Source organism: Stegodyphus dumicola, chromosome 5 (assembly GCF_044657685.1).
Source record: "Stegodyphus dumicola isolate Sdum_Otavi_A_Nest chromosome 5, ASM4465768v1".
NCBI classification, from domain to species: domain Eukaryota; kingdom Metazoa; phylum Arthropoda; class Arachnida; order Araneae; family Eresidae; genus Stegodyphus; species Stegodyphus dumicola.
The window spans coordinates 143,982,100-144,009,329 of NC_140772.1; the positions used below are offsets into that span (position 1 = coordinate 143,982,100).

The 27,230-nt window shown below is 32.1% G+C and overlaps 1 protein-coding gene across 4 annotated transcripts in view; it reads right to left on the reverse strand.

Annotated features, from left to right (window-relative positions):
- LOC118205713 (uncharacterized) overlaps nucleotides 1–27,230 on the reverse strand; it is a 260,563-nt gene that overhangs the window by 136,815 nt on the left and 96,518 nt on the right. For all 4 annotated transcript variants that reach the window (XM_085817148.1, XM_085817147.1, XM_085817146.1 and 1 more), the window contains exons 14-15: nucleotides 24,576–24,727; nucleotides 13,283–13,380 (exon numbers count right to left, since the gene is read on the reverse strand). In XM_085817148.1, coding sequence (XP_085673274.1) covers nucleotides 13,283–13,380; nucleotides 24,576–24,727 — 250 coding nt within the window. The remainder of the gene's footprint in view (nucleotides 1–13,282; nucleotides 13,381–24,575; nucleotides 24,728–27,230) is intronic.

The following is a 27,230-nucleotide window of genomic DNA, read 5'->3' on the forward strand; positions in this document are numbered from 1 at the left end:
TTATTTGTTTTGAATAAATAAACAGTTCTTCAGTCTTTATGGGATTCACTCAAAATTAGAAAATTCACCACTATCAAATTTCTGGTTTAATATAAAATGATTGCAGTCATAAGATGTGGGTCAAGATGGGCTCAGAAATAAATGCCTTGAAGTTTGAATATTTGTGATTTGGAATCTTATTAACTGCAGATTTCATAGTTTATATCTCAGAAGCTGTGTGGACTACAGACGTTGGCAGAGTTCAGATCTTCCACTGCATTTCAATTTTATTTGCTGCATAATACAGTTTTGTGTCTTATGCATTCATATTTAGTTTTTTAATTTATAATTAACTCTAGGTTTACAACATTTCTTATATATCTACCTATATCTACTTGGGTTAATTTGATGCATGAAAAAAATCATTTTCTTTAAATAACAGCATAATTAAATACTGTAAGGGATTTTATGTTAATTAACCAGTTATTTATAATTTCAGCCTTTACAATACCTTCTCCCCTTATTCCTCACCAGAATGCAAATGAGAAGCCAGTATTTAAACTGAGGTTTTGGCATTTTAAGACAGAACATGTTTCTGGCAATGTGTGAGTGCTACAATCATTAGTTTACTGCTGGCTCTGTTAGTTGTAATTATTTGGCATTGCATTTTATCGCTGTAGACATTTTAACTCCGACATTCCAATAGAGTAACAAGCCAGCTTATAATAACATTTAATTGTGTAGTCCTTGACAACTGTTCAACACCTGATTTAAATTTGATTGTTCTATTTAGTTGCATCACCATGAGCTGTGGCTTATATTGAGAGAGGGCTTCTATGCTCTAAATTCTGTTTAAATAAAAAGGTTCTTTTTAAACTTTTGTCATTGTTTCAGACACAGCAATAATTCACTTTTAGTCTGTTATAGTTTTTAGACAAATTAGCATTACAAAATCAAGTGAAACCCTATAAGCTGCACCTGAACAAATCATGGATCATGTTGCAGAACAAGGGCAACATTTAGTCTGCTTCCCCCCCCCTAAGACTGGAGGCTCTGTCAGCGCCATGAAGTCCAATGGAAGGTTTTGAGTTCACTGTTAACATGAGCATCAATTTAACTAGCAACTATTTCTGAAGGCAGAAGTTTGAGAGTGACCTTTGCGGAAAAATCCAGATTCTTACTAGCCCACCAGCGGCCGAGCGGTAAAGTCGCTGAACACTGGTAGTTCGGTCTGAGGTTCGAATCCCGCGAACGGGCTGGCTGCATGGGGGTTTTCGTGGATTTCCCCATGTGTAACGTGCATACGAGCCAGTTTCCCTTAGAAAGTCCTCCACAAAGGCATCCCTCCCCTTAGGCAGATAGCCCTAGTGTGCTTTGCCATAATAAAATACACCACACCAGATTCTTACTTTTTACCTTATTTGGCTGCAAAAGTACAGAAGGTCACGATAATAAATGCTACACTTTGAAGACAAAAACATTTCCCGTGGTGAAAGAATGAGTAAAATTAGAAGTGGATATCAAACTAAGACTAAACAGTTGGCGAAGTTTATGTTAAATAAAATGCAAGTACTGAATTTTTTCAGGGTTGCCACTCAAACATGAGAATGAAATTCCCTGACTTTTCCAGGTGTGTTTTAAGAAAATTCCAGTCTATCCACGTAATGCACGTTGGCTGTGCTAAGAGGTAAATTAATTATGGTATTACTTGAAAACTAAAAAATTTGCCAATTACATATGATTTATACATATAACCCCCAAAGTATTACTATTGTAACTATAATAAGAGTTGTTTTCTCCTCTGAAGATTGACATTAAAATCTGCCCAATCTGGATTAAAAAATGTCTTTTTTTGCAGACATTTTGCAGCTAAATGAAAGAAAGAAATCTATTTAATGATACTTTTAAATAAATTCAGGTATTTTATATTTATTTAGCAGCATACATAAGCAAAGAATATGTGCATTAAATTTCGTGCTGGTATGTCATCATACTGCTAGAATTAGAATCTGCCCAATCGAGATTGTAAAATGTCTTTACTGCAGACATTTTTCAGCTAAAGGAAGAAAGAAGTCTATTTAATGATGTTTTTATTTATTTAGCAGCATATATAAGTAAAAAATTGTGCATTAAATTTCGCGCTGGTACGTCATCATACTGCTAGAATTAGTTTCAGGATTATGCCAGAGAAAATTTCCTCAAATTTGAAAGTATTACAGTATGAAATAAAAGTCTGTAATCCGGACGTCCATTATCTGGAATGATCTATAATCCGGACCTCAAAGCCCCAAACTCTTTTTTTTTTTTTTTTTTTTTTGTATGCTTTATGCATGCGCTTAAGAATTTTTGAAATTTTTTAGCATAAAGTCTGCAGTGTGGAGCATCGCAAGATCATGGGAGGATGCATCTCCAGATACGTTAAAAAATGCTTGGCATAATTTATGGCCAGCTACCATATTTCATGGTGAGGATGATGAAGATGATGGCCACGAATCTGAAGGTTTTTGGACATCGCAAACTAAAGGTGAAATTTTCCAGTTATTGGATTTTGTAAAGAAATGTGGAGAAGCGGAAATAAATGAAGATGATATAACACAAGTTTTTCATTTCAACGACAATGCCCCAATCATCTATCAATTAACAAATGGCGAAATCTGTAGTATGTTTCTAGATCTAGAAAATGCCGCTTTCAGTAGAGAAGAAAGTGACAGAGAGGTTATTGAAAACGAAAAAATTTCGATTGACAAGTCAGTCGGTATTCACGATACAGCAATTACAAGACTTGAACAGTAGAACTTTGTAACTGAACAAGAAATTATGTCTGTTTATAGAATTAAAGAGAAAGTATTAGCACAAAAAATGAAGCAACTTAAACAACTTACATTGAAAGAGATAATAATTCAGAAGTCAAACAACAAAAATCAGCATTATATTTTCAAATTTTCACAGGACTAGTTTCGATGGTTTTATCGAACCACCATCGTCAGCTGCAAAAGCGCAATTTATTTTCGCTTTTGCAGCTGACGATGGTGGTTCGGTAAAACCATCGAAACTAGTCCTGTGAAAATTTGAAAATATAACACTGATTTTTGTTGTTTGACTTCTGAATTAGTATTTGTTTGGCGTGTTATTGTGTCTTAATTATTGAAAGAAATGTTTAATAAAGTAAACAAATAAATATTAAGCTTTGTTTTTGTAAATTTTGATACCCTTTAGATCATAATCGCTCTTTATTTCATAAATTACAGTTTCATATTTTTAATTGTATTATTTCTGCATGCCATCTTACCAGATTTAAATTGATGATCTATAATCTGGAAAAATTCCTAATCCGGAATCGCCGAAGTCCCGACGAGTCTAGATTACGGACTTTGTTGTATATTTACTAATAATAAATAAATTTAGAGGGAAGAAGCAACATTAAATGATATGGATAAACATAAAAATAAAGATAATTAAAAATTGAATTAGAATAATCAGCTATATTTTAGCGAATATATTATAGTAAATGGTTACCCTAGATGACTGATTACTATTTTTTTTTTATTTTACTGCAAAATGAAAAATAAAGCATTTATTAAAAAGAAGAAGAAAAAAAAAAGGTTTAAAAGATTTTGCAGTAAAATTCTAGTATACGGTAAGGCCTTGGCATGATTTTGAAAATTTTTGCGCCAACACCAAATTGACCCATCTACTGCCAAGGTATATGGCGATGGAACTTGGCGTTCAGAATTTCCCTGTCCACGATGTGCACAGGAAATTGAGGAAACCATATTACGAAGAAATGTTCTTTGATAAAACATTTCTTTGGTTTTTTGCAATAATTTATACAAGGATTTTCTTAGTTAGTTTTTTTTTGCTCAAAATAACTAATCCATTAATTAATTTACTTGTGCAAAAGAATATTTTCTTTTCCTTTAAAGTTTAAAGAAATTTTAAACGATATTCATTTTATGAACTTGATAATGTGACCTTCGGATTTTGATACGGGCTTTGAGCTTTAGCGACAGATATTTCGCGCATGTGCAGCTGTTTTCCTCTATGTTGGAATGGAACCAATCCTGTTGCAGAAATGTTTTCCTTCTTAACAATACATATTCTTTGATTCTAACCTCCAAAGTACCATATACTACGATTAAACCAATTTTGTTTTATATGAAAATAAGTATTTTGTTTAATTCAACATGCACTGCACATGCGATTCTCAAGGTTACTGGAAACCCAAATTTGGTGGAAACTTGCTTTGCCTTGATAAAAGACAATCTGATTGGAGCAGCATAAATTGGCTCTATGCCAGCTGCCCGAATTACACTCACATGATACACAATTCGCCAAGAAAGTGATCGCTTCCAACTTTGGCGCAAAACTCACTTTTTTGTGGGGGGGGAGGGAATCGCTGTATGAAATTCCCTAACTTTTCCAGATTTTGACTAAAATATTTAACTCCCTGACTTTTCCCTGAATTTTTTTATCCATTTTCGAATTCCCTGATTTTACCGGTTTTTTATGTAACATGGCAATCCTGTTTATGAGAACAGACAAGATACAGAAGTAATCGAAATAATATTGTGTAGGTTGTTGCCCCAAATTCAGGATTTTGTGGCATTATGCAACCTGAGTACATTGGAGCAGTTATTTGAGCTAACCACGAAGTTCAAAAGTAAGCGAATATTAATGAATGCACACACAGCGAGATATGAGCACAGATCAAGCAGATATTTTCATAGATCTACAGCAGAAGGAAATCCATGGTTTGACAGCAGTAGATGTTTTGATAGCTGCAAAGAACTTTGATCCAATAATGGAGACTACCAAAATAAATTGCAAAACAGGGAACTGGAGAAAGATACAAAGAATATAAATTACTCAGGGGTACTGAAACACAGAGGACACAGTAACTCAAGAAAGAAAATAAATCCTTCTCAGATTCTATTAAATACAATGTTGATAAAGAAATTTTTCCCTCCCAGGGATTCAAATTTTGTTAAACAATGTACCAGGAGATGCATTATTGGCTAATAGAGCGCAAATTAATTTCTTGGCAGGAAACTCTATTAGGGAAAAATTCAAATGCTATAGAGTATTTGAGGTTGAAGGGATGAAAGTGACCCTTGACCAAGGGAAACACTGTGAATGTGTAAGGAAAGTAATCTTACATGTGCAGAAGAAAAATAAGGTTTCTTTATAGGGGGGGGGGAACTGCAAGCGAACATGATATTGGGGTTGGATTTTAAATGCTGTGGAGTAGAAAAGTAATTTTCAGGAAGCTGCTATGCAATTGATCGTGAATGAGATGGTAAAAAAAGAAGTCCAACTGCAGGCTCTGGGCTTAAAGGAACTGAACACTATGCCCACTTTTATATGCATTTATATATACTACAATGCTGGTGAGAAATTCAGTTTAAAGGAAAAAAAAGTTAAAAAGTTTTTTCTTGTTGGTTTTAAAAAGGATTTCAAGTTGAGAAGAATAAATGTTGAATAAGTGGTTGATAAAATATTTTCCATTCCAGATGCCTCGAAAGAGAGAATGTGAACTAAACTGCAATGATATGAAGTTTTGTACAATAAAAGTGAAATTTCTGTAAAACTTTTAATTTAGTTTTAGACATTTAACTCTATGATTTTAATAGTTGGCTCATGTTATAGGCTCAGAATTTAAAATCTTAGCATGGTCATTAAAGACCTTCACTGAAATTACTTAAATTCAAGTGGGGGGGGGAATGTAAGGAATTTTATGTTAATTGACTAGTTATTTATAATTTTATCTTTTATTATATAATTTATCCTTTTTCTGTTCCTCACCGCAAATCAGTAGTAGCCAGTATTTAATCTGAAGTTTTTGGACTTTAATATAGAGTGTGTTTTTGGCATTATGTGTTGTAAATTAATCAAGCATTTGCGAATAAATAAATAAAATGTTTTTTCTAACTTACTTCTGGCAACCCTAAAAGAATGCCAAGACACACGGGCGTCAAACACGTAAACTATGTTAATCACGTGATATTAATATATCCCATGATCCTCTTGTTCTTTAGTTATTATTAAGCTTCTGTATGTGCTTGTGTTAACTTTAATGTATCTATCGCTTATATTATTTTAGTTGCAGTTCAATAAATATGTTATTAGTGTTTAAATCTGCATCGTATTATTTATGGATAAATCCCTCTCATCATCAACAATAGTTTCGGAGACTCAACTGCTGCTACTGAGTGCACAAAAGGTAAGCTGATTTTGCTATCTTTATTCTTCATTGATTATGAAACTGATATCGTTGTAAATCCCGAAACTAAAATTTAAACTGTGCATATAAACTTTCTGAAAGTGCTAAGTAAGAATTAATAATGGCACGGGCAAGTCTTAAAGACTGCATGCAAATAACTAAACTGAATTCCGAAAATTACGCTAATTGGAAATTCAAGATTTAAATGCTTTTAATGCATGATGATCTTCTTTATTCTCCTCCACCTTCTAATCCTGATGATGAATTTTTAAAGAGGGATAAACAAGCACGAGCTATAATAAATCTATGCATTGATGACTCTCAAATTATTCATGTTAAAAATGAAACGACTACCGCCGGTACATGGCAGAAATTAAAGTCAGTTCATGAGCGCTCAAATTTGAGTAGCAAACTATATCTTCTAAGAAAATTATATTCAATAAAAATGGCAGAACACGGTGATATGATCGCACATCACTCATATGATGGACTTGGTTGAAAGACTGAAAGCTATCGGTGAGAACATTCCAGATCAGCATGTAGCCGCACTTTTGTTAGTTTCGATTCCCGAATCGTACAATAATCTTATAACCGCCATTGAAGCTACAGTGGAAATTTTTATAACTACAGATCTTGTAAAAATGAAACTCACTGACGAATACAATAGAATATTAGAACAACAAGCAGATTGAAGTTCTAATTCTTCAACCGTGTTTAAATCTGCAATAAATGCAAGAAATTATGATAATAATAAACAAAAAAAATATTGTACCTTTTGTAAATGCAATGGTCATACTCGAGAGTGTTGTTATAAATTGAAAAGCAAAAATAACAAGCCTTGTCCTGACGACTCAAAATCCGAAAACTGCGTGATCAAACATGTCGAAAAATCGAACCGGCATTACAGGAGCGCAGACATTTCCATTAAAGAAAGCTATAAATCCAGATGTCAATTGTCGTCTGTCAAAACCGCCGTTTATAAAAAGGGTTTAATAATTACTCCACGATATTGCTCAGAACAAAATATAAATGAAAAGATTTTGTATGTCGATTCCGGTGCGAGCAGTCATCTAATAGGAGATAAAAGTTTGTTTACAGAAATGATATATGAGGATTCTCAAGCAAAAATCATTTTAGCGGATGGAAAAATTTTATATTCGCAGGGCAGAGGATTTGTCGATCTTGATTTAGAAGATGAATGTGGATTACAGAAAATTCGGTTGACTGATGTTTATTACGTTCCTGATTTAAAGAGCAATTTAATTTCCGTTAAGCAAATTGCTAGTAAGGGATATTCTGTTACTTTCGAAAAAGAAAAGTGTTATGTAAAGAAGGATAGCCAAATAATTATGCGTGCGTATTCTGATGATAATAGTTTATATAAAATTGTTTTAATAAAAAATTCAGAAAGCGCTAATTTTGCAGTTGAATGTAAAAATAAAAATTGCATACAAATATGGCATTCTAGGTTAGGTCAATGAAGTTATGATGCAATCAGACAATTAGTAAGAGAAAATCTTGCAGAAGGAATAAAATTAGAGAATTGCACTTATAATGAAAGCTGTTCAGAATGCATAAAGAATAAAATGCAGCAAATTCCTTATCCAAAAGCTGCTAGCGTTCGAGCAAGAAAACCACTAGAACTTATACATAGTGACATTTGCAGGCCTATGCCTACAAGTATTGGTGGAAACCTTTTTTCGTAACTTTTATTGATGACTTTACTAGATACACTGTCGTCTATTTACTCACACTGTCACACTATTGTCACTAAAAAGAATGAAGTTCTTAGTAAATTAAAGGACTTTGTCGGTATAACAAGAAATAAATTTGGGAGAACCATACAGACTCTTCGAACCGATAACGATGGTGAACATACCAGCAAGGAAATGGAGAAATTTCTATCAGATAACGGCATCAAGCATCAACTAATTGTTCCCTTTTTGCCTCCTCAGAATGGTGTAAGTGAAAGAAAAAACAGAAGTCTTACTGAGATGACCAGGTGCCTATTGTCCAAAGGCCGACTTTCAGACAATTTTTGGGGTGAAGCTGTTAACACAGCTAATTACATCCAGAATCGCCTTCCAACCAGAGCTAGCAATAAGACTCTCTATGAATTATGGAGTGGAAGAAAACCTAATTTAGCTCATATGAAACAATTTGGTTGCACAGCTTATGCATATGTACATAAGGAAAACTGTAGAAAATTAGACCAGAAAGCAATTGAAGGAATTTTTGTCAGTTACGATCAGCGATCAAAGGGGTACAGAATCTACACAGGTGAAAACCGTATAATTATCAGTAGAAGAGTAAAATTTGTCGAAGAATTATCAGCGAAATGTTGAAATTTCTTTTCATTCAAAAGTTGAAGATGTTGAAAATGATGAAGAAACTGAAGAAAAACACAAAATTATATCCAAAGAAGAGCCAAGACGATCAGAAAGGAAAACGAAGGGAATACCACCAGAACGTCTAGAATTCTTAACAAGCACAATCAAACCATTCCTGAGAATAGATAAGATTCAAGACTTAGATAAATTGAATTCCGAAGAAAAGAAAAAGTGGTTACTCGCAAGAAATCAATTCCTTATCTCGAAATAAAACTTTTGAACTGGTTGATCTTCCTGTAGGAAGGAAACCTATTGGCTGTCGATGGATTTTCAATCTGAAAGAAAACGAAGATGGAACTATCATTCGTTACAAGACGCGACTAGTTGCTAAAAGTTATACAGTCAAAAGTCGTTAATTCGGACACCCATAATCCGGAATGATCTATAATCCAGACCTCAAAGCTAAAATCTTTCTGCGCGTGCGCCGTGTTGACACATGCTCATAGGCGTTTTACGCGTGCACGCAAGACATTTACGACTGCGCATATGCGTCTGCGCAAGCGCAGAATACGTTTTTGCGTGCGCGTTTAATGTATAACGGACGGTATAAGCTAAAATTATCTAATTATCTATTTCAGTTAATGTTGATGATTGCGTTGTTCCTTAATCTTCGAATTGGATCAGGCTTATTATTTTTTGCAGACTGTAAGAGCAATTTTATAAAAGTAAGCTTGAACTTTCGATTATGTCAAATAGAATTTCCAATGCTAGAGCTCTCAAAGGATCTAGAAAACGAAAGTATGTTTTGATGTCCATCAAACAAAAAACGAATTGCTACAAAAAATGGATAAAGGTATATCCTTTGTTTATCTAACCGTTCCGAAATCTGTTTATCAATTTCACGCTGCTCTGTACGAGGGGGGGATGTCGCGGCGCGCAATGAACTGGAAGTTGATCTGTCAGCACTATCATTATCTTCAGGGCAGATGTTTTTATTTTATTTGGCTTATAATTTCTTACTAAAAGTAGTATTTAATCTCGATGTACTCCGTCTTTGATATGATTTAAATCAAATTCCTCGTCATTATAAATATCACGAATACAAATCAAATAGTTTTCTGGTTGCAATTTTCTAATTTCGGCTATGCGTAAGGTATGCTTTACGCATGCGCGTGTTGAAAGAAATGTTTAATAAAGTAAACAAATAAATATTAAGCTTCTCTTTTTGTAAATTTTGATACCCTTTAGATCATAATTGCTCATTATTTTATAAATTACGATTTCATATTTTTAATTTTATAATTTCTGCATGCCATCTTACCAGATTTAAACTGATGATCTATAATCCGGAAAAATCGATAATCCGGAATCGCCGAAGTCCCGGCATGTCCGGATTTTTGACTGTAGTCAAAAATTTGGAACTGATTATGATCATACCTTTGCACCAGTAGTTCGACATACAACTATAAGAACTTTTCTTGCTGTCGCAGCATATGGTAAAATGCATGTGAGGCATGTAGACGTTACTACAGCATTTCTGCACGGAAATTTACAAGGAACAGCCTGAAGGCACGGTTTAATCCGGACAAGAAGAGAAGGTTTGGAGACTGAAAAAAGCTATTTATGGATTAAAGCAAGCTGCTAGAGCATGGAATACAAAAGTTGAAGAAGTATTAAAGAATAGTAACTTTTTGCAAAGCATGGCAGACCCATGCTTATTTCTAAAGAAAGATAGAAATGTCACGATAATGATTATTGTCTACGTCGATGATATCCTTATAGCATGCAAAAGTGAAAGAAAAATTAAAAGGTTAATCAAATCTTTCAATGAATTCTTCGAAGAAAAAGATTTAGGAGAAATCAGAAATTACTTAGGAATCAACATCAAAAGAGATGAAAACAACTTCCTGTTGAGTCAAAAATCAAAAATAGAAAACCTGAAGAAGATATTTTGTCCAGGTATCCACAAACCATCTTACACATCAATGGATACTTCTTATCGAAAGGAAGAGGACATCTCTCCATCAGTGGACAATACGAAGTACAGGCAAGCTATTGGAGCCTTATTATACATAGCCACTGTAACTAGTTTGGACATTACTCTTGAAGTGAATCTATTAAGCAGGAAAAATGAATATCCAAATGAGAAAGACTGGAAAGCAGTTCTAAGAGTGATAGAATACCTGAACTGTACAAAGGACATTTGCCTGAAAATTGACTCTGATAGCACACCAACACTTTCCTGTTATATGGATACTGACTATACATCTGATTTAACCACCAGACGATCAACAGGTGGAAATTTATTTTTCTTAGGAAATAGCCCAATATTTTGGTCCACAAAGAGACAAAATTGTGTTTCCCTATCATCTACCGAATCCAAGCTTACTTCTGCAGCCACTGCTGTTCAGGAGCTCAAATGGATATTAGATCTCCTTAAAGATTTTGGAATCACTCAAAAACTACCCATTAAGATATTTGAGGACAATAAGTCCACAATAGCTCTTATAAAACAGGGAAAAATGAATACTAAGTTAAAGCATATTAATGTTAAATATCTCTTTTTAAGGGAAATGGAAGAAAATAAAATAATCGACATAACTTACTGCAATACAAATTCTTTGATTGCAGATATTTTTACTAAGCCATTGCCTAAACCAAAATTTCTGAAATTAAGAAGTGAGCTAAATATAATTTCCAATATTTTCCAAATACATGATTAAAGGGGGGATTGTTGTAAATTAATCAAGCATTTGTGAATAAATAAATAAAATGTTTTTCTAACTTACTTCTGGCAACCCTAAAAAAATGCCAAGACACACGGGCGTCAAACACGTAAACTATGTTAATCACGTGATATTAATATATCCCATGATCCTCTTGTTCTTTAGTTATTATTAAGCTTCTGTATGTGCTTGTGTTAACTTTAATGTATCTATCGCTTATATTATTTTAGTTGCAGTTCAATAAATATGTTATTAGTGTTTAAATCTGCATCGTATTATTTATGGATAAATCCCTCTCATCATCAACAATAGTTTCGGAGACTCAACTGCTGCTACTGAGTGCACAAAAGGTAAGCTGATTTTGCTATCTTTATTCTTCATTATGTTTGTGCTACAGTTGTTAGTTTATTGCTAGCTCTGACAGTTATAATTCTTTGGATTTGCAATCTGTTACTATTGACACTTTGATTCTGATGCTCCAGTAGAGTGATGAGCCAGCTTCTAGCAATATTTAATTGTAGCCCTTCACCACTGTTCAATGTTTGATTTAAATTTGATTGTTTTATTTAGTTGCATCACCATTGTAGGGACATTAGGTTATTTCGAAGCAGGAGACATGAACATTACATACGAAGGCATGCTAAGAAGATGGAAGAAATATATTATATATTCGCCTTTTTATAGGACCCAATCGCCAAATCCTGGTAGTGGAGAATCATCATAAACCACCTTTTTTATTTCAGGTGCCACTGCAAAGATATTAGGTTTTTTTTTTAACATGAGTACATGAAAAAAGAGCAGCACCCTCGCCATACTCGGAACTTCTCAAATACATGCCGAGCGTGCTGGCCATTACACCAGAAAGGCATGCTAAGAAGGCGGGAAAAATACCTTATACCATAAACTATGGATTATATTGTAGCAACCTTTGTGCTCTGAATTCTGTTTAAATAAAATGGTTATTTTAACAATTTTTTGACTTGTCATTATTTCAGACATAGCAATAATTCTTCACATCTGTCAGGTTTCTTGGACTAATTAGCATTACCAGATCAAGTGAAACTCTACAACATAATATTCCAATTTCAGAATCTGAATTTCATTCTCATTTTCATTTTCTTGACAACTAATACCAAAGCATGGCACACTTATAAGATGCTATTGTTTACATTTATGCCGACTAGTTTTTCAATATATGACATTTTCTAGACATACTCGGATGAATAAAGCAGGGCTACTTGTTGAAACACAGTAAAACTGAATATTACGATGTTACTGATATGCAAAATGCATGAGTATTTTCCTTTTCAAGGCAAAGACTGGAACTAAAACTCTTAAGATGTCTTTTACAGCCTAAAACAATAATTCATGTATTAACTTTCATTTGTTCTTCTGATGCTCATCTCTTTTCTGCATTAAGGTCTTCTAACACAAATATGTATTACATAAACATAGTGAATTTCCTCATTGTTGGTTACTTTCCTAATATGCCAAATTGACCTATATCGGTAGAGATAGGTACATCACATAAAGAACTTTAAAATTAAAAGCTTTTAAGAAGATGCATTTTCATATGTACTCATCTCATTGAATGAATAAAGTCAACACAAGCAGCAGAATACAAAAATAAGAGGTTTCTATAATTTTTCTTACGAAGCTCGAAATGAGTCAAAATGGCATGCCTGTTAAATCTAGTGTTAAGTGCTAAGATGTTATATATTACTCTAAATAAATTTGTTCAATTTTATTCATAGGTTTAGAAAATTAGCACTGTAACCCATGCAAAGATAATTTTGGATATAAGTATGTATTCCAAATATTAATAATGTGACATAATAATAATTTAATCATAGTTCACATATTTTGAATTTATTAAAACTACCATGATATATATTTTAAAGAAAAAGGTTGTTACAATTAATTAATTTATTTTGCACCAATTGTCAATAGAATGGAAAAAGAAATTTTCATCCAAATGAAACTTAATGAGCATTGTATGTTAAATCAAAATTAAGAATTAAACTTACCACAATTTAAAAAGATGCTATTGTTTGCATTTAATAAATCATCAGCATCTGTTTGAGTTTCAAACTCTTGTGCATCAGCAATAATTTTTTCCAGTCTTCTAATAAAGAAAAATACTTTCTTTAGATAGAAATGTTTATATCAATGCCACTAAAAGAGAACATTATGTAACATAGAACAACATAAATAACTACATTATATTTAAGTGGTAATAACTGGTTATATCTATATATTTTAAAAGGAAGATGCTTCTTTATAATGTAAACTGGTTTACATTTGTATTAAACAAGGGGAGAAAAAACTTAAAGTGCAGCCAGTTCATTCCATGAAAACTCCTTTCATACGAATAACTTTATATGGAAAAAAAGCATATTAGATTAAAATTTAAGTACAACTCAACAACAAATCAATCTTAATTTTATGGAAAAACCATGTATTTTCAAGGAAACAAGTATTACACTTCTTGAAGGCTTATAAGTATTCTGCTTCAAAGGCTAGAAATAGGCCTTTTAAACAGGAGAAACACAATAAACATATGATAGGCTTCAAATTAATTTTATTTATTTATTTAAATAACACATTTCAATGCTATGGCAGAGAATATTTTTACTGCTTAAAGAAGAGAGACTCATGTCAATTTTTCTCTGAATTCAGAGGAAGTATTTTCAAACTTAACAGAAGGTGGTTTGTGATTTTTAATATAAGAAATGGCATATATATTATAGTTAGGTAAGGAGAAGTTATAAGTGTGAGCCGAAAAAGATGCTGAGTGGTTTGTGAAAGTTTCAGTGTCTATGTAAAAGCTCAGAGATTTCTTCCTAAAGTGTGGTGAAAATGGTTTACTCTGGGAAACAAAAATGCCTAGGAGAAAATACTTCACCCAAAAGGATGTACTATTACCTGGATGCAAGTGAACAAAGGACATGCTAACTCTTTTGCTATGCGAGAGCAAAAGTAGAGATTTTAAGTTCAAGTCGTTATTTGTGAACCACTCAAGGAATACAAGAGATTTTAAAAAATAATATGATAAATAGTACATTTCTCATTACATGGAATGATAACTGTAACTAAAAAATTTTTATCAAGTGGACCCATGATGTTTGTCCGAGGTGTGAAGAAGTGCTTACAAGGAAACAATGTGCAGTTGAAATGCCTTGCACCTACCCATCTTCATGAGTTAGAAGAATTAAATTTCATCAGTCAAATTTCCTGTTTCCTAATATGACTTCTCTACTACAATGCCATGGATCAGTAGGTTATTTTAAATTTCAAGAAATTTTACACCAAAGCACTTTGAAAATAACCTCTCACACAGAATTAACACACAGGAAACATCATTTTAATATTCTTCATTACTTAACTGTCATAGACAAAGCTTGGAAAATGACTTATAAATCTATGAATCTGGCCTGGAGGAAATTGTATTCCAAGCAGAAATTTTATGTGCTCAGACAGAAACAAATCACATGGGACAAAATTTTGATAAAAAATTAGCAGTGTTAAGACAGAAAAGAGGAGGAGAAAACACACACATGCACAGAAAAACAGCAGCTTCCATATACTTTTATGGAAAAGGTTAACCTCTTTCTCTTTTTAACTGTTTTTATTTACACTTAAAATTTACTTCATACAAATACGGCATTATTTAATTATCTCATTTTTCATATTCGTAGCAATACGTTTATATTGTATAAGTGCTAATATTGTGTCTGTTGGTTTTGTATTATGAACTTGTAAATAAAGTATTCTTTTTCAACCAAGGTTCATTAAGAATCATTTGGATTCATGTAACGGATTAATTCATTTTACATTAATTCTTATGGGAAAAACAGTTTTGCTTAGAGATGACAAATTATATTAAAAAATTAATTAAGTTTGCGAAGGTTTCCCTGTATCAGTTTAGGAATAAATTTTCTTTAGTTTTAAACTGAAATTCAGTTCACATGCTTCTGGCTTAGGTACAGAATTTATATTCGATTCCTAAAGCTATCAAAACTTTTTAACTGTTAACCCTTTCAGGACGGGCGTCCCATATACACATTCCCTAAGAACGTCTCTTACAGCCGGGCGTCCCATCCACGCATCACTAGAGGTCGCATTCAGAGGACGGGTGATGCGTATACGCATTTTAAGCTGGAACGTTTTTCTGAAGGCCATTAGATAGCATCCTATGTCCATTACTTTTGAAATAAACACAGTTTTAGGTTCCTGACCTTTAGCTAGATATATTCTGCTTGACTTTGGTATTTTACTCATCAGTTCTTGCGAGGGTGGGGGAAGGGAAAGCGTGAACAGAGGTGAGCTCTTTAAATCGCTGCATGCTAATGAAAACATTCGCATGTCTGATTTATATCCAATTCTTTTTTTTACTAAAGAATACCCTCGTATGGTCAATGAACCATTTAATTAATGCACATGAGGGTGATGATTCATTTTCTAAAGAGTTAGAAAGTGATACTTTTTCTAAGAGTTAGAAGTGATACTTCTCCGTGCTTCGAGATTTACCACACTCAGTCTTCATTTTAAATTTTGTTACTTCTTACTGTAAATAGTCCTTGTTGGGCTGTTTTATTAATTTTAAATATTGTTGATGGATTTTATGAATTAAAACTTTGGCATAATTTGGACAGCGCTTCCGAAAATTATTTTACAAGATAAGCAATTTTTTAAGTATATTTTCATGTAAAGTAAAGAAAAAAAAAAAAACGTTATTAAGTGCTAATTTTAACATATATAAGAGCTCAAGTAATAATCAAAATGTACCAAAAAATAAAGTAAAATGATACCAAAAATTACGATGCTAGAAGCGAAACTTTTTTTTTTTTTCTGATTTTTTTTTTTTTTTTTTTTATAAAATTAGGCTTAGTGATGCAAAACCTCCGTCCTGTACGGTGACTGCCTTCAATTCCCTTCTGTCCCGAACGAGAGTATTAAACAAAGGTGCGCCGTCGCGGAAAGGTTAAAAAAGATACAGAAATTTTCCAAATTTTTTTTCTTTGTTACAGTCAAAATATATATGTAAATTGACTTTGTTGGAAAGAGATAATCACAATAATTTTTTAAGCACATAGTTGGCAAGACTGCCCATAGTTCTCTTGAAAAAGCACAGCAATAAATAAGCAAAGGCAGTTAACACTAGAATTGCGGAAGGCGTCATTTTGACACCTAGCAGACTTTTATCTCTGACAGCTCTTCTTTTTTTTTTTTCAAATATCTTAATCTTTTCTCAATTTTTCCTAAATCATTGCAATTTACGAAATAGTAAAGATTTCAAGAAAATCGTATTTTTATTTTAGCCCTAACAAATGATTATACCTAGAAATACGGTAGGTGTCATTTTGACCCCTTTGAGAGAAAAGAAATGTGAATACATTCCATTGTATTATCTGAACACTGTTACTTTTGTAAACTATTTTTATTTGAACCTGCTAAACAAAATACAAACAAAGGAAAAGAATACGGTGGGTCTGCGTAGTTTCACATCTGCCTGTCACATGATTGGAAATAGTATGTGCAATACTTTTTTTTGTGGAAAGAAAACAGAGAAAAGAGATTATTACAAGCTGAACGTTTGTAGATTTTTCGTAGATATCTTTTGTATTATTCATAACAAGTTTTAGTGGAAAATTTTATCTATTTACACGAATTTATGACAGTGACGTACTAATGGCGCATTGAAAAGGACTAATGCATGAAGAAATCGTGAAACTGATGCAAGAACTATCTGATGCCAATTCCGGTTCTGAAATCGAAAGTAATTCTACAGATAAAGATGGAGATGAAACATCTTGCGATTCTGAATTTATTACACAGAGTAATCAGGCAATATCATCTTCTAGCTCAAGTGAAAGTAAAAATGGATTTGTTTCTACGAGTTCAAATTCTGCCGTACCTAAGAATGCCAAAGCAGGAACTAGTAGACGCTCATAAGGGAATATGAAATTCAACGTAATTCAGACTAACACTTGTAAAGAAATTGCTAGTGATGGAACTGTATGCAAAGTAGAAAATACTTCAAAGACTTCTGGTCAACCCTTGCAAAATATTTTGCGAGAAAAAGGGAGGACCAACATTCTATGCTTAACGCCACGTTGATTCTGGTAAAGCTCTTAGTGCGTGGAAGTTAATAATAAATGAAAAAAATTTACGCGTCATAAAGGAGTGTACTGATGCCAAAGCCAAGCGTAAACTTCACAATGACTCTTTCACTATTGTATTAGCAGAACTGGAAGCATTCATAGCGTTATCGTACGTAAGGAGGGCAGTAGCCGCCAAGGGCTTACCAATTCTTAGTTTGTGGTCCAAGACTTGGGGACCAAAGTTTTTTCATGAAACTATGAGTAGAGATAGGTTTCTGGAAATTATGAAATTTCTTTGTTTTGATAATAAATTAACAAGGTCTTCACGTTTGCAGTGTAATATATTTGCACTAATATCTGAAGTATGGAATACTTTTATAGAAAACTGTAAGCTTTGCTACAAGCCAAATGAAAAGATTACGATTGATGAACAGTTATTCCCTACAAAAACAAGATGCCATTTTTTGCAGTATATTCCTAACAAGGCCGATAAATTTGGAATAAAATTTTGGCTAGTAGTAGACGTTAGGACAAAATACTTATTAAACAGATTTCCATATTAAGGAAAAGATAAAATGAGACCAAGTGACGAAGGTTTGGGACAGAACGTAGTAAATCGTTTAGTTGATCCTTACAAAAATACTGGCTGAAATATAACTAGAGACAGTTTCTTTACATCAGTAAAACTTGCAAAATCTCTAAAATAAAAAGGATTGAGTCATGTTGGAACAGTAAATCGTGCAAAAAGAAAAATTCCCTCTAGTTTAAAAAATGTAAGAAACAAACTTTTTTCTTCAGTTGTGATGAAACACGACTATATAACACTTACATTATATCAAAGTAAAAGGAACAAAAACGTAATTTTGTTAAGTACACTCCATTCATCAGTTGAATTTGAATCTAATGAGAAGAAGGTTCCTGATGTAATACAGTTTCACAATTCTACAAAACTCGAGGTAGATGTTTTGGATCAAATGGCAAGAAAGTACTCCGTGAAAGCACCATCATGCCGTTGGCTAGTACATGCATTCTACAATATTTTGGACTTAGCAGACATAAATCCGTGGATTCTGTATAAGGAAGTTACAAAAGAAAATATCAGCAGAGGGATTTTCTATTGCGTTTGGCAGAAGAACTAAGAATATATATATCCGGCAAAAACAAATTTTTTCTCTCTTCAAGTGGCTTTGTGGATGGACAAGATTCAATAGAATAATTAAAAAAAAAAAAAAAAAAAGTATGCAGATATTGTACATAAAAAATCAGAAAGATAAGCGTGTGTGCTAATTGCTGCACTGACTAATATATTATCTGTAAATAAAACATTTCTATATATTTCTATTTCTATGTACTCTTTATAGCAAAAAGTTTGTTTTAAAATACTTTAATATTTGGAATTAAAGCCACTTTTTTTTGGAAAAATTTGCGTAAATATTTATACATTTTATTTTCTGTGTTTCTGAAATGTAAGCTATAGAAAATGAAAAAAAAAAAAAAATTACATTTTACAATGGAAATATTTAAATGCTTGTTCATTATTTGACTACATACCTTCAAAGTCTCTATATTCTTTAAAATAAACTGTAGTTGTCATAATTTGCGTTATTTAAATTTCTTTTTCACAAATATATTATATCACATAGAGAAATATGCAGATATCTTATCAAGGGGTCAAAATAACACCCGCCGCAATTCTAGGTATACGAAGACCACCGTAATTCTAGTGTTAAACAGTGGCTACATCATTAAGTGTCTAAATTGAAAAATGTGCATTATGGCTTTTTTTTTTTTTTTTTTGCAGGAAAAAAAAAAAAAAAAAAAACTTTATACCCAATTGAAATTCATCAACATGCTGATGAAGTAATTTTACACCAGACAATTATAAAATAATGTGCCTTGTTCGAGAACAGATACACATCACAAGAAAAAAATCCACAATAAAGTTAATGGAAATCTTAGAAAAACCATGACATCTGGTTTTGCACACTATGATTTCCATGTTTAGGTGTATGAAAGAACTTGCAAAGAGGCAATATTATTTCAATAGAAATGCTTATCAGTAATGTTTATTGAAAACTGTACAGGAATTCTTCAAACAAGGTACACGGAAGCTAAAATGTTAGGTGATTATGGATAAAATTAGCAATAAAAATTAAATAATTTTATATAAATAAAATAATTAAATTAATTTTCATATAAATAAAGGAATTGTTATATATGTTTCATACACTGTTTTTTTGCATACGAGTGCAACAAGCATTTTGAGAGACCCTGCGAATAACTAAACAATGAATAAGAAATTAAGAAAGACTACAAAATAATATAAAGAAGTACGTTTCTCATCCGTGCTTTGCAACAAAAAAAGCTGTTTTTTTTTTACCTTTAGAGGCCGTATACACTTAAAAGATTTTAATAGTTTCTTATATAGCCAATAAAAATATCAATATTAATAATCATATTCTTTTTCACAGATAGCTTGTTGATACAGTTACTTGTTGTACAGATAGCTTGTCACAAAGTAACCCATTAAGTGAATTGGCCATTTATCTGGTCATTAGCTATTTTACCAGTTGGTATATATTAGACCATAATTTAAAATATTTTACTTTCTTTAATTATGTAAATATAACCTTAATAAATGGAAGTTTATGAAACCACACACCTAAAATGAGTAATAATAAAGATTTAGCGAATCTAAGCTGTTTAAATACAGATCTTTATGAGCAGATCTAAAAAGCCACACTCAGAGGGTTAATATCCTTTAATATGAAAATGAAAACTCAGCTAAGCAATTTGTGACCACTGCTGTTGAAAACATATATATATATATATATATATATATATATATATATATGCTCATACAGTACAAAGTCCCTAATCCGGACGTCCATTATCCAGAATGATCTATAATCTGGACCTCAAAGCCACAAACATTTTTTTTGGTATGCTTTATGCATGCGCATTTAATGTATAATGGACGGTATAAGCTACCATATTTCATAGTGAGGACGATGAACATGATAGCCGCGAATCTGAAGTTTTCGGACATCTCAGATTAAAGGTGAAATTTTCCAGTTATTGGATATTTTGTAAAGAAATGTGGAGAAGTGGTAATAAATAAAAATGATATAACAGAAGTTTTTCACTGCGATAACAATGCCCCAATCATCAATCAATTAACGGACGGCGAAATCTGCAGTATGGTTCTAGATCCAGAAAATACCACTTCCAATAGAGAAGAAAGTAACAGAGAGGTTATTGCAGGGTTGCCACTTAAAGAGGAGAATGAAATTCCCTGACTTTTCCAGGTTTTCCAGGTGTGTTTTGAGAAAATTCCAGTCTATCCACATAGGGTGCGTTGGCTGTGCTGAGAGGTAAATTAATTATGGTAGCACTTGAAAACACAAAAATTTGCCAATTGCATATGACTTATTATATATATAATCCTGAAAGAATTACTATTATAGCTATAACAGGAGTTGTTTTCTCCACTGAAAATTGAGATTAGAATCTGCCCAATCTGGATTAAAAAATGATTTTTTTTTTTTTGCAGACATTTTGCATCTAAATGAAAGAGAGAAATCTATTTAATGATATTTTTAAATAAATTGAGGTATTTTATATTTATTTAGCAGCATACATAAACAAAAATATGTGCATTAAAAATTTAGTTGATAGTATGTCATCATACTGCTAGATTTAGTTTCAGAAGTATGCCAGAGAAATTCCTGAAATTTGAAAGTATTATTAACTAATAATAAATAAATTTGGAGGAAAGAAGAACATTAAATGATATAAATAACATTAAAATGAAGTTAATTACTTAAAAATTGAATTACAATAATCAATGCTATTTTGGCGAATATTAAATGTTAGTCTAGATGACTGATTACTACTTTATTTTACTGCAAAATTAAAAATAAGGCATTTATTAAAATGAAAAAAAAAAGTTTAAAAGATTTTGCAGTAAAATCCTAGTCTTCACTATGGCCTTTGTACAATTTTGAAAACTGCCGCCAACACCAAAATGACTGGTTTACTACCCAACACCTTCTTAAACACAGACTAAGAGACAGAAAGAGGTAACTGTTGTTACTGCTCATTATAATGTCCCCAAATCCCATGTGTACCGTACATGGAGGTTAGAATAAAAAAATATGTATTTTCAAGATAAAAAAACTTCTCTGCAACAGGAATGGCTCTGTCCCAACGTAGAGGGAAACTGCAGCGTATGCGCGAAATATCTGTCGGCAAAGTTCGCGCAGTTCAAAGGTCAAGTTTATCCAGAGTACATAAAACGAATATTGTTTTAAATTTCTTTAAACTTTAAAGGAAAAGAAAATATTATTTGCACGAGTAAATTAATAGATTAGCTATTTTGAGCAAAAAAGTACGAAAATCGGAGTATAAATTATCCCGAAAGTCAAAGAACGTTTCTTCTTAATACATGCTCCACAATTTCCTGTACACATCATGGAGATGGAAATTCTCGCCGTCAGGTTCTGTCGCCAAATCCCTTAGCGAGTTTTTCCCTTTGCTTTCTAGCGGCACTCTAGCAAACTGATTTACATTATGCCTATGGAACCTTTCTTTCTTTACATAGACATTCTTATATTAGAGCAGAGTACATGGGGGCTATTCTAGCCTCCACAGTCCCGTATATTAGGATTAAACCGATTTTGTTGTATACAAGATTGGGAAGGTATTTTCTTTAGTTCAACATAACCTGCACATGCGAGTCTTAGGATTCTCGAGGTTACTGGAAACCAAACTTTCTAAAAACTTCCTTTGCCTTTCTAAAAGACAATCTAATTGGAGCTGCGAAAATTGGCACTACGCCAGCTGCCTGAATGACGCTCATCTGATACATAATTCGCCAACAACATCATCGCTTCCAACATTGGCGCAAAACTCGCTTTTTGGGAGATTGCCATATGACATTCCCTGACATTTCCAGATTTTTACTATATTATTTAAATTCCCTGACTTTTTTGGTCACTTTTCGAATTCCCTGATTTTTTCCGGTTTTCCAGTTAGCGTGGCAACCCTGTTATTGAAAATGAAAAAAATTCAATTGACAGGTTAGCTGGTATTCTCGACACAGCAATTACAGGACTTGAACAGTGGAACCTTGTAACTGAAAAAGAAATTATGTCTGTTTATAGAATTAAAGAGAAAGTATTAGCACAAAAAATGAAGCAACTTAAACAACTTACATTGAAAGAAATATTTAATAAAGTAAACAAATATATTTTAAGCTTTTTTTTTTTGTAAATTTTGATAACCTTTAGCTCATAATTTCTCTTTATTTCATAAATTATGGTTTCATATTTTTAATTGTATAATTTCTGCATGCCATCTTACCAGATTTAAATTGATGATCTATAACCCAGAAAAAACCCCTAATCTGGAATCGCCAAAGTCCCGACGAGTCCGCATTACGGACTTTGTACTGTATTTGAAATTCACAATGTTTCCTACAATTATTTGAAAAATTTCGGTATGATTAAGTCTAATTTTTATACTTACTTTTGTTGGTTGAATCCTATGAAAAATTATTGGAATTCAGGTGAGAAATCCATGTTTAAGTCTTTTAGTTAAGCATCAATTACCTTTTGACAACATTTGAAAATACCTTAACAGAATCATATAGTGACATGTGACACATAACTCAAAAAAGAAAATATTATTTATTATGTCTGTCTTTTCTTTCATCTCATTTTCATGTTTCTCAAAACTGTACATATGTGTAAATAAGGGTATATGAATTTATCTTGGCATTCAGATATACAATACTAAAAAAAAAAAAAAAAAAAAAAAAAAATCAGAGTAAAATCATTTTTTAAAAATTTCTACAACTATACTTACTGTAATTTCGTTGCTTGTATAACTTAAAAGTCTGTCCTATTTCTATTTTGTCAGTAATGATTATAATATTAATTTTTCAGTAACTTTAACTCTATGATTGGCTACTTTCTGAATTACAGATGGTTTTACAGTCTGGAACAGGGAAATTGACAAATATTTCTGTTTAAAAAAATAAGTATTTTCCTATTATTTCCTCCTCCCCACCTCTTAAGGGCAATATAAGGCACTTTGAAGAACTTGGAAAGTGTACAATTATACCCCTTACAAAAGTTCTTGAAAAATTCAAATGCTAAATTTATCAGAATTGTCTACTGAGCGAAGAAACAGGGGGGGGGAAGGACTTTCAGATATGCTGGTTTGTGAAAGCAGAAGATTGCAGCTGATGTGAAATGCACATCAAATGCTGTAGATAGACACACGGAAAAAAAAAAAAAAAAAAAAAAAAAAGAAGAAGAAGAAGAAAAGAGAGAGAGGAAGATGCCCCCTTTTTTTTCACTAAATAGCTTCAGAGCTAGGCAGTGATGTAGCTAAGAGGGCCATCCGCTCAGCATCCAGAAGGTTTCAGATTGATGCTATGGAATGTTTTTCATTCTTGGCAAACAGGAAGGTGGTGCGAAATCTTCAATTATCTCCAGGCACTGAAAACCCTAGCTATGGCTCTGGAGCTAGGAGAAGAACTTGTAAACTAATACAGGATATCAACAGATCTCTTCCAACAGTATAAGCAGTAGAAACAAAAAAATTATCAATTCACTATTTTTAAAGTGAATGTGAAGAGAATTAATTATAACAGTTATTGCCAGGAAATCATATACCAAATATAATAAATCATAAACAGTTTCCTAGAAAAAACAGAGTTTAGTTCAATTGCAAATAAAAATACTGTGGGCAAATGAATTCAAAGATGAGCTGAAGTACAAAAAGTACACAATTATCAATGATAAACAAAGATTAGTACAAAATATAATCTAAAATGCAAAGATTCTACTTTTGCACATGAAAGCAGTAATGCTTATGTAAGGCTAACTCAGGATTAAAGAAATAGAAAATTTGAACAAAATTTAAAGTAAAATAGATTATATAAGGAATCGTGAATTATTCATTATAGCATACCAACTGAGCATTGTGTTACTGATTAGAAGAGGGACATGCCAATGTATATCTCTGCCAAACTGAGGTTGCTTTTTTTTTTTTTTTTGCCTAATTGACTAATTTTAAATTGTGTTACTGACTAAACATTTTATTATAAAAAAAGACCATCATCCAAAGCATACTGTAAAAATAATAATCTATAACACATATATTTGACTACCATATTAACATCTTCAAATCATGAAAAGAAACATACTCTTTTAATAAAATCACTCTGTCATCTTCACTTTTTAAAACACAGATACCCCTTCCTTCCTTATTTCCTGCATGTAAACAAAGTTTGCATTCATCAGGATTATTTCTAGGGCTAAATAGATGTGCATCACGGACTTCAATGTACTGGCCAGGCTGAAAGTTAAAATCTTTTGGTACAAGAAAATTACAACGAACTGTTTTACTAAATAATATAATTTCATTATTTTATTTAAAATAGAATCATGAAACACATAACAAACAAGTTTTGAAATATAGTTCTTAGCAACAGATACAGACCAGATATAATCAATAAAATGCTACAATGAAGATACTAAATTTAAAAGTAAAATTAAATATCTTACATTTAAACAAATGGCAACACACTAGTGCATGGCACTTTATTTTGGAAATGATACCACTTTTCTTTTAAATAGCTGAGGCTGTTGATTAAATTCAAAAGATAAACATCTCATATTTTGCCAAAGGTTAAAAAAATGCTTTTAAATTGCTTAGTTTTTCAGATTAAATTTGATGCATAAATATCATACGCTTTGTTAAGCGGCAACACATTGTTTTTAAATCCTTGAATTTACTAACCAAATATTCACTGAATTCTCACTAAGTATCAAATAAATAAAAATAAAAAAAATTAAAAAAAATAAAAAAAAAATTCAAAATTTGTGCTCTGATGTGCAAATGAAGTAAGGTGAAGAACTAGTGTGCTTAAAATTTCATGGCTGTAGGCACTGCTATTTTCCTGCAGTGTTAGGAACGCACATAGATACATACAGATTCTTCACTATTTGATGATGAAGACAACACTAGGTATATAGAAAATTATTTCTCCAAAGTGAACCTCCAAAGATATGAAAAATCAGATGAGGATAGCAAAAAACACTTTTACATTACCATTCTTTTACCTTCAACCCCACATTTCTCTGTGCTCTATATAAAGGCTACACAAAACATGCATAACATCCAGTTCTTGGAGAATCAGTACAAAACAATAAGCCTATCTTAGAATACTACACTACATATGTGACCACAGAAACAAAGAACTTGAACTGATTCCTCCTACTCAAGATCTTTGATTGTGCCAGAAGCCACAGCTCTGTTTGAGGTTGATGCTAAGATGGAACATTTTTACTAGTCAGTGAAAGAGGAAGCAAGAAATAGATTTTTATGAGCTTGGGGGCTATACAGAAGATTTACTTTCTATGAAATGGAAATTTGTCATCCTTATTGGTTTGTTTTGCTTTACTACTTAAAATGTCCTTCAATTTCTGTCTTCTGAATGGAGAATTTAAATTCTCAAGGCTTTTTGCAAGTTTTAAAACATTCTTTATAATGGCTAATGCACCTTTGCTTTCAACACTGCAGATCTTGGGGGAAATAAATGCGTTTTCATTCGCCATTAGATAGGAGAAATTAATGACAAAGTTATTCTTTTTTTTTTTTTTTTTTTTCTTTTTCTTTTTTTTTTTTTTTTAGAAGGGTGAAACATCAGATATTCTTTGTTCTCTCTTTACTAGGTATCAATGAAATTTATCTACATGGCAAGTTATAAAGATTAAACATAATGCCCAGAAGATAAGGCAAGTTTAGTTGGAAAATACAATATGGATGAAGCCAAATCAATACCTGATTTAAATAGAGTTTATATAAATCTGTAGTCAGTGTCATATAGAAAAACTGAAACTCAACAGTTCCTTCTTATGGATAGAATTTAACAAGAAAATGTTGAAGAGTCATAGCAGAAATGATTCAGAATTCAAAGAAGCCATGATCTGAAAATTTCTTTGAAAATGCTTCATATAAAGACCAAAGAATTTGCCAAGCACTTTGAAGAGATTGTCTTCCTGTGCTCAAATAGATTGTTAGATAAGTTTAAGAAGTAAACAACATTTCTTCAGAAAAATTACTCCACAATCAAGAAGCATTTTAAAATTAGGTATTGAGAAATTTAAAATTATATACAGGATGATGTTTATTGTCAACACAAAGATATTTTCAATGACAGTAAAGTTGGTTGTTCAACAAGATGATGACTAATCAAAAGTTAAAATTTGAAGACCAAAGAGGTACTGGTGAAAAACTGTCAAAAGTGCAAATTATATTTTTTTCGCATGTTAATATCAACAGTACTGAGCATCATAGGCTTTTGGTGACAGGAAAATCTCAAAAGCCAAGATGCTTAAAAAGGGTGAAAGTTCTTATTTCCTATAAAATTAACTATAAAGAATGGATGATGTCTGAACTGTTTGAAGAAGAGCTTTGAAAATGGAATGAGGAACTTTTGGTCAAAAAGCAAAAGCTTCTACTCTTCATTGATGCACACACACACATTAGTCTGAAAACTTAAAAATGAATTAAAACAGTTTTCTTGCCCTTGAATGCACTTTCAATGCTGCAGCAAGCTATGAAACAAGGGGTGATCAGTAGCTTGAAGTGTCATTGCAGAAAGCAGCTCATTTTAAGTATTTTAGCAAAGAATGAAAGAAAAAAAAAAATGATTATAAGCTTTCATTTTCTGATGACAAATACCCAGTTTAGCATTTTTATTTTTGGCAGCTGATCTAAACAATATTTGAATTTGAAATTTAATCAACAAAACAAGCAATTATAGAAATGTGTAAAAGTTAGTATCAGTTCACAG